This window comes from Cimex lectularius, unplaced genomic scaffold (assembly GCF_000648675.2).
Source record: "Cimex lectularius strain Harlan isolate CLEC.00 unplaced genomic scaffold, Clec_2.1 scaffold129, whole genome shotgun sequence".
Lineage (NCBI taxonomy): Eukaryota > Metazoa > Arthropoda > Insecta > Hemiptera > Cimicidae > Cimex > Cimex lectularius.
Window position 1 is genome coordinate 214,199 of NW_019392715.1, and position 9,083 is coordinate 223,281.

A 9,083-nucleotide genomic window follows, 5' to 3' on the forward strand; every position below is an offset into this window, starting at 1 on the left:
TTTCGTCTTGACATAGCAGAAACAAAAAAACTTTCTTTTTAGATAATATGTCAATCGTTATACCGATAAAATTTAAAAAGAAAAATGATAAAATTAGGCCAAAACCTTGAAAAATCATTTTATCTAGGGAACTTAATAATAACGTAATAAATGTATGTATAGTATAAAATAATAAATAAATAATAAATATGTCCTGTGTTAGGTTTTCACTAGGGGACTAACTATAATATCAATTCAAAGTAAATGAGAAAATACATAAAAAGGTGACAAATATCTTGCGTTCCTCCTCATATCGACGAATAAACTTACTATTTTCATTTTAAGATATCCCATATTGTGACGTTATTATCTTAGAGTATTCAAGTATTGAATAGAAATAATACTTTCAGATCAAAATGATGTTAAAAGTCGGCATGTTCATGTTTGTAATAAAATTCTCATATGGAAATGAGCCCTCCACAATACACACCCTGTTTATATCCCAGACTTTATAAACTTGTGTGTGGTGTTCAATGACCGTTAGCCAATGATTATTTGGAGATCGTGAGAAGAGGTCTGATGTGACGTAGGTTTTAGCAAAACATTTTCTTTATCGTGCCACCGTTTCGATCTTTATTTAGATCATCTTCATGGCTCAATAAAGATCAAAATGTTGGCACTATAAAGAAAACGTTTTTCTAAAATCTACATCACACCAGACCGCATCTCACCATCTCAATATTCTAAGTTCCTATAAGTTATTCAATCTTCAAATCATTTATCAGCCGGTTGTCGTTTTATTTTAATCCAATATCGGCAGCAACTGTTCTGTATTCTACCGGGTCAACAAGCTTTCATCAGCAATCAATGAATGATCCATTAAGGGAATGTATTGTGGAACGTTTGTTGTCGAGGTTGGCCGAGAGAAATATAATTTCCTGAAAGGGGTTGGCCCGTTCTTAGATGTAAGGACTAAAAACCGATTTGATCCAATACACTCATAGGCACTAGAAAGGTTTAAAGGAGAAGAATAAAAAGGCTTTCGTGAAATTATTAAACTGGTATTGTCCCGTCACGGCAGGAAATTCGAATTATAAACATGAAGCGCTTTTCCCAGCCCCGCGACATGCCGATCCGGAAAACGTATTAAAAGTTTGCCCATCACGCAGACTACACACGGCATGGATTCAGTTAAAATATATGCTCCTCGTCTTCCCGGAAAAAAGATACTCGAGCCGGAGCAGCGACCGTATATCTTCACCATATATTATCGGAGGGTGAGCTTCACGGTAATGGCTTTAAATAAAATAAAAGGCCTGTTAGATTCTCAGGTACAACAGCAATCCAAAAGTGCCTCTGAATAATGGACCGTGTTTCAAACTACTTTCCTTTAAGAATTAGTACCTGAATAAATGAGTCGTTAATTAAACAGCCCCCCAACCCTTAAAACTTAACTCAGGCTTTTATTGGATTTTATGTTTCAACTGTCTGATCGCCCACTTAAAACCGGTCAAGAAATTATCTTTATTTAATTAAAACATTCAAGTCAATATAAATTGTAAAAACAATTACTAAATAGTACTGACATTAATAGAACTTAACAGAAATAAACTGACAGACGTTAATTTGATAGACAAAAGTCGTGCAGGAAATTAATTCAACCATCAAATTTTAAAGTTAATTATTCACTTTTTCAACCTGTAACTTTTTAAACATTCAAATACATTTTAATTTAACACCATGAATTATATGATGGAACGATATTTTTAATACCACGTATTAGAGGTATTCACGATCTTTATGTTAACCCTGTTAAGTCGTGTTAGATCGAGAAAAATGATGACGTAGACTTGTAAAAAAATCGGCTAGTTAACATTGCGCAATCTAACAGGCCAGGGCCAATGTTAGATGTTAGGTCAAAAATGTAGTCACATTGCTATCCGCCAGGGCATGACCAACATGGCAGCCCTGAATGTAACAGCTGTTTTATTCTACACGTATTTTTATTCTTAAATACGCATTAATTAAATCAGACCAATACATTTGTTTTCTTACCTGTCCTTATACTCTCATTCATAATAGATACATCCCATATCCTATAAAGTTGTAGACTGTTAATAGTTATGTTATAGCCTGGGATAAGATCCCGAACTTAAATCGGATAAAATCCGTAAAGGTAAAAATTGAAGACACGTGGTAACCGACAACAACTTTATTCCGAAGAGAAAAAAATCATACAGGGTTACAATAAAAACTTCCTACTATCGATTTATCTTCATATCGATATCTATCTATTTGTTACAATATACAACATCTCCCCCTAATAATCAATTTTGTATATAATGTAATCTTTATATCCTGTCCACTTCACTCACTTTCACTCACTCGAGGGAGAATACCGCACTGCTGGTTTTAACTTCTCTCTTGGGCGAAGCAACCTTGGTGTTTTCATCATTAGTTCTGGTAGCCTCTCTGATGATGTTTCTTTATCCTCTGCCTCCTCAGTTTCTTGTTTGGTACTATTCTCCTCTGGGTTGTTGGTTACATCTTCTTCTGCACCTGACGGCCACCTTTCTTCATCTACCCTTTCTTTCTGAACGTCTTGTTGTTCTTTTTCATAATTTCTTGATGACCCTGGCCACAGTTGGTTTGTGTGGCGTTTCCAAATCTTTCCTTCTTCAGTCTTTACTAAAAACGTTTGGTTGCCTAATCTTTTTACAACTACTCCTTTAGTCCATTTAGGTTTTTGTTCTCTGAAATCCTTTGCCCAGATTTGATCTTCCTTATTCAGGATGAGATTTCTCCTACCAGAGTTTTTTATCATTTTTGCCTCATACTTAAATGTACCTTCTGATGAGGGAAGCATTTGAGTAAAAATTGTTCTTGGTTGTTTTTTTAGTAGCATACTTGCAGGTGTCTCCCCTGTTGCATAATGTTCCATATTACGATATTGGAACAGATAGAGGTCCACTGCAGTCTTCAAACTTATATTTTCTTTACTAGCTAACGTTTTCTGAATACACCGTTTCATGGTATTTACTGCGGATTCAGCTGCTCCATTTGTCTGAGGGTGAAAAGGAGCTCCACATAAATGGACGATTCCCAGACTGTCTAAAAATGAAGTAAATTCTTTCCCAGTGAAACACTTTGCTCCATCTATGGTAATTGCTCTTGGCAATCCAAACCTTGCAAATAATTCTTGCAGTTTTTCTATAACAACTGCTGCTGTCATTGACACTACAAAAAAATTCTCAATCCATTTTGATGTTGCATCCATTACCACTAGACAACAGTGGTTGCGGTTGATCGGTCCTAAAAAATCAACATGAAGTCTTGTCCAGGTTGTTGATGGCCATGACCATGGCTGAAGAATGGATTTTGGGGGGTTTTCTCTAAATCTGCAGCAAACTTCACAATCTTTTGATATATTTTCAATGTCGCTATCCAATGAAGGCCACCAGAAATATGAGCGAGCTAGACTCTTCATCTTTGTCGATCCAAAATGATTTGCATGAAGCTCTCGTAGAACTGTTTCTCGAAATTTCTGGGGGATGATCACACGGTAACCCCACATCAGACATCCTTTTTCCACAGTGAGTTCTTTATCTCGACGTATGAATGGTTCATACTTTATCTCTCTTGGTAATCGATAGCCTTGAACAACACTGTCAACCACTCTTGATAACTCTGGATCGTTTCTTGTCCCTTGTTTTATTTTCTTCCAATCTAATCTAAATGGCACTGTTTCTGCCACAAAATGAAAATAGTTCACTTCATCCAATGGATCTATCGCTGGTTGTTTACCCCAGTCTATACGAGATAGGTAGTATGCACAGTTGTCTTTTGATTTAACACATTTTATACTATAATTATAATTTGAAATGAGATATGCCCATCGTTGAAGTCGATTTGCCGCATAGACAGGGAGTTTTTTTCTTGCTCCAAAAATGTACATCAGTGGACGGTAATCCGTCACCAACTCAAATTCTTTACAGAACAGATAGTCCTTAAATTTTGTGCATCCAAAAATAATGGCATAAGCCTCTCGTTCGATCGATGGATACTTCTGTTGGGCTGAATTCAGCACTTGCGATGCATAGGCGATTGGCCGTTCCCCTTCAGGTAGTACATGGGACAAAACAGCTCCCACCGCTTTTGCTGAAGCATCCACTGTCAATCTCAATGGAAGCTTTTGATCGAAATGTGTAAGTACTGGGCGAGAGGTCAAAACCTGTTTTATCTTCTTAAAGGCTTGTTCACATTTCTCTGACCAGATCCATCTGTTATTTTGTTTTAGTAAGCTGTACAAAGGATGTAATATTTCAGCTGCTTTAGGTATAAATTTGATATAAAAAGTTACCATTCCTAGAAAAGATTTCAATGTTGTTACATCTTTTGGTCGGGGACTATTTCGGATGGCTTTGACATGCTGATCAGTGGTGTGCAACCCATTTTTATCTATGACATGTCCCAAATAGGTAATCGATGTTTGGGCAAAAACACATTTTGTGGGGTTTGCTCTTAGATTCGCTTTTTCTAATATTGATAATACCAACTTTAGTTTCTAATTGTGCTCCTGCCTTGTCCTACCAGTCACACAAATATCATCAAGCAGGGTGCCCACGCCTTTGATTCCAGTCAATAGTTTATCCATGATTCTCTGAAACACTGCTGGAGCTGTGGAAATCCCAAAGCACAGTCTTTTATATCTCAGCAACCCCATATGTGTGTTAATTGTTGTTATTTGTTTTGATTCTTCATCTAATTCCAATTGTTGATAGGCATTTCTTAGGTTTATTTTCGAAAAGCAAGTAGCTCCTCCAAAATTAGAGCACAGGTGATCAACTCTGGGTAGGGAGTTACCCGTTTCTTCCAAAAATGGATTCACTGTACAGCGGTAATCTCCGCAGACTCTAATGGTCCCATCTGGTTTCAGCACCGGAACTATTGGCGTTCCCCATGGGCTATGGTCTACTGGTTCCAAAATATCTTCTTTCACTAATCGTTTCAGTTCTTCCTCCACTTTTTCCTTCAATGCAATTGGTAAAGTTCTGGCCCTCAAAAAGACTGGTCTCACATTTTCTTTGACTTTTAAAGTGACTTTTTACCTGAGAAAACGCCTCCTTCTCTGGAAAACACAGAGGGAAATTCTGATAATATCTGCCTAATGTCCTCTGGGGCATCTGGACATATTTTCATCTCGTTATAGAAAATTTGACTAACTCCAGTTTGATTTAGTAGATTCAAGCCCTTTCTTCCAATCAGTGGAGGTCCTCCTTTATCTATAATGTAAAATTCCATTTTTCCATTGTATTTAGGACAATTTACTGGTATCAATGTTTTCCCGATGGGTCTGATCGGATGGCCCACATAATCCGTCAATCTAATATCATTTTCTCTAATTGGATATGACTGAAAATGGTTCATGTAATAGTTCTTAGAAATCACATTATAAATTGAACCTGTATCCAGTTCGAAAACATGTTTTTTATTTTCCACCATTAGTTCGATTTGAATAGGCTTAGGCTTATCGTTGTTGTTTTCCATTTGTATTGAAAAAAATGAATCACTTAGACAAACTTCATCTTCTTTTTCCTCTGGCAGAAATTTATGTTTAGAGACAACTTTCCTTTTGATCTTCCATTTACACATGGAAGCTAAATGGCCCACTTTGCTACAGGAATGACAAGTAGCGTTCTTGAATTTGCAGTCTTTTGCCTGGTGATTTTTCCATCCACAGTGAAAACACTTGGAAGTGGTTTTATTTTTGTTTCCTCCTGGCTGTCTTATATTGTGTATTTCTGCTAATTCTGTCTTAATTGTGTGAGTGGGTTGGTTTACCTGGTAATTTGTGGTTGCTTCTCTTGATGAAGCCAGTTTCAGAGCCTTTGCAAAGTCAAAATCGGGTTTGGACACATCTTCTTCCATTAGGCGGTTTTTTACATTGCTATCCCTGAGGCCCATGATAAAGATGTCTCGTAGGAGGTTGTCTAACTCGGGACCAAAAGCACAATAACTTGCTAACGTTCGTAGCCTGGCTGAAAATACGGTCACATTTTCGTCCTCTTCCTGCCTGGCCGAATAAAAATCTTGTCTATAACAAAGAATCGCTCGGACAGGTTTAAAATGGTTCGACAGGAGATCTGCAATATTCTTAAAAGTCACGTTCGTCTCTTCAGGATCACTTGGGATGCACAAACTAATCAAAAGATTATACGTACTGTCACCTAATGACGCAAGCAAATAAGCTTTTTTTATGTTTTCATCACTTACGTTATACGTAATAAAAAGGTTTCCCAATCTCTTCAGAAAAAGTGTCCATGATCCGCTTTCATGATTAAACATGACCGAAGGCGGTAGAACTGAAGTGGACATTCTTTTGATGGATTCTTTCTGTTTTTCCTCACTCGTCGCCAGTTTGTTATAGCCTGGGATAAGATCCCGAACGTAAATCGGATAAAATCCGTAAAGGTAAAAATTGAAGACACGTGGTAACCGACAACAACTTTATTCCGAAGAGAAAAAAACCATACAAGGTTACAATAAAAACTTCCTACTATCGATTTATTTTCATATCGATATCTATCTATTTGTTACAATATACAACAGTTAAGATACAAGTTAGGTACATCGGCACGAATTGAACTGTGTCATTTGTTAGTACTTTTCTAGTGCATAAATAGCATTTTGAATGAAAGAGTTGATTAATTTTCCTTTTTTATTTAACACAAAAGACAACCAACACAAACAACAACAAGCTTTCAAGGATTGTTATAGCTTTATTTTTGGTTCTACCAATCGCTACGCAGAGCATTGCGGAAAAATTAACGTTTAACATTCTAAGAAAAGAAGGGTGCGTTCACGATCTTGCTAGACATTTCTCTATTCGAGTTAACACGAGTCGAGTTAACATCTTTTGACCATCGTGAATATCCGTATTATATTTTTTCGTGTCTGTTTGTTAGTAAGGTTGCGGCCTCATAAAAAGTTTCAAACTATGTGAAACACATTTTTCTTCTTAATTCGCCTTCTCCTCTCGAAAGTTTGCGATCCAACCAGCTTGCTCTTCTGTGTTGATTTCAGTCCTACAAACATCCACAGCCAAGTATTCTATCAAGCTCCTAAAGTCCTTCAACCAAGAGTTCTGCTAACTTCCAATGGAGCGGTTCGACAGTATTTTGCTTTCCATTAACATGATCAATTCATAGCATACACCACGCGTCAAATGTCTCATATGCCGTGTTTTTCTTTCTTTTATCGTGAGCAGAATTTCGCTGCGCATGCCCATTCTGCGAAGCACTTCTTTATTTGTCCTCTGGATCCACGGTATGCGTACAATGCACGGGTATACATCTAGCTTTTCTCATTAATTAGGACACTATGATACCTATATGACGTCACTTGTCCCTCTAGCTCTCCATGCTCTTACAGATTTATCTCCATTTTTGTTTTGAGAACGGGATCACCTTGGTTTTGGGAGCATGAACAACCATAGGTTTTACTTATTGTTGAACAATGCAGTTCATCATACCATTGCAGGTCATTTATGTGGTCAGCTATCACTATTGTGTCGTCTGCATATAGTATGTTATTAGGTATGATCCATTGATCAGTATGCCTTTTGTACTTTTCATTTGTTTAAATATAGCTTAAATCTAAGTATAGGCTGAAAAGACAGAGCGATACAATACATCCCTGCTTAGATGTTCCCCTTCTCGACTCCCATGGCGTCTTAGTAAGTAGTTAATAACTATCGTGACTTCGAACCACTCGGACACCAACTTCCCATCTCAACCTACAACCTTTCGAAATTTCCGTCTTTTTGGCCATTTTTCAAATGTCGTATAATCAGGATTCGATTCTCGGCGACAAATGAAATGGCCACGGAAAGCTTGAGTGAAGAGATACTTCCTTTTACTTATTAAATCGATTATATTTCGTGGTCCGATTGACCAAATAACTTTTTTCAATTAAGATTAATTAAAGTATTATATTATTATTGTTCAAATGAAAAAGTTAGTCACGAGCGGGGTTAAAACAAAATAATAAATAAACATAGAAAACTGTACGCAATAAAAAAGAAGGATCAAATAATCAAAAAGTTAATAGGAGTGTAGAAAATAGTCATAAAAAATCGAATATCGTACGAAGATTATGTGATTTGCCTTTTCAAAAACTTGTCTTTAAGAAATAAAAATGTATCTGTTCCAATCACGCCTTCACAAAGTCAGTACCGTCTGCCTATGATGAGGATAATGTTTTTTAAACATGTATAAAGAAAATTATTTATTTATATAGTTGTATTAGTTGTAAAAGCTCGAGAAGTTGATAAAATGTGATTTCTGTTTGTTTTGTATTAATTTTTGTATCTAACAAAACGAAAATTTTTCCGCAAGTCAATTAATAACAAATAAAAAAGTACATAACAAGTTCTTCTCTATTGCCCTGAATAACGCACAATTTTTTTAAATATATAATATCTAAAACAACGTTCTACCCTCAGTCGTCGTTATGCGCTTAAAGAAGCAAGATTTATATTTATCGATAATGAATGTTAACGTTGAATCAGAAGGAAAGCGATTTATTAAGCACAATCCCTTATTACCGAACAGCATTAGGTATTTAATATGTGGTCCTTCCAATTGTGGAAAAACAAATTTAATATTAAATTTGATATATAATTTAGATGGTTTGAAATTTCAAAATATATATCTCTTTAGCAAAACTATTACTCAGCCAAAATATGTGAAAATGAAAAATATTTTCTCCACATTTAATGACATTCGTTTATTTTTGTTTGACAATAATGACTAAGTCCCCCAGGCAAAGGAGGCCCTCTCCGATTCTATCATTATATTTGACGACATTGCTTGTGATAAGCAGGATCGGGTTAGATCCTATTTTTGCATGGGACGTAAGATAGCATAGATTCTTTTTACCGATGCCAAAGTTACACTAGAGTCCCCAAACATTTGATAAGAGATAATGTCAATTTACTTATTGTTTTCAAACAAGATTTGTTAAATATGAGAAGGATATACGAAGATCATGTAAACTCGGATATGTCATTTAAGGATTTTTCCAATATTTGCCGAAAATGCTGG

At 36.1% G+C, this 9,083-nt stretch overlaps 2 protein-coding genes across 2 annotated transcripts; both read right to left on the reverse strand.

Moving 5' to 3' along the window:
- Positions 1–2,356: 2,356 nt before the first annotated feature.
- LOC112126752 (uncharacterized protein K02A2.6-like) lies at positions 2,357–4,342 on the reverse strand. The gene has a single exon (XM_024226509.1). The coding sequence runs from the start codon at positions 4,340–4,342 to the stop codon at positions 2,357–2,359; it is 1,986 nt and encodes a 661-aa protein (XP_024082277.1).
- Positions 4,343–5,063: 721 nt separating this feature from the next.
- Positions 5,064–6,476, reverse strand: LOC106661855. The gene has a single exon (XM_024226508.1). The coding sequence runs from the start codon at positions 6,352–6,354 to the stop codon at positions 5,071–5,073; it is 1,284 nt and encodes a 427-aa protein (XP_024082276.1). The 5' UTR covers positions 6,355–6,476; the 3' UTR covers positions 5,064–5,070.
- Positions 6,477–9,083: the final 2,607 nt, after the last annotated feature.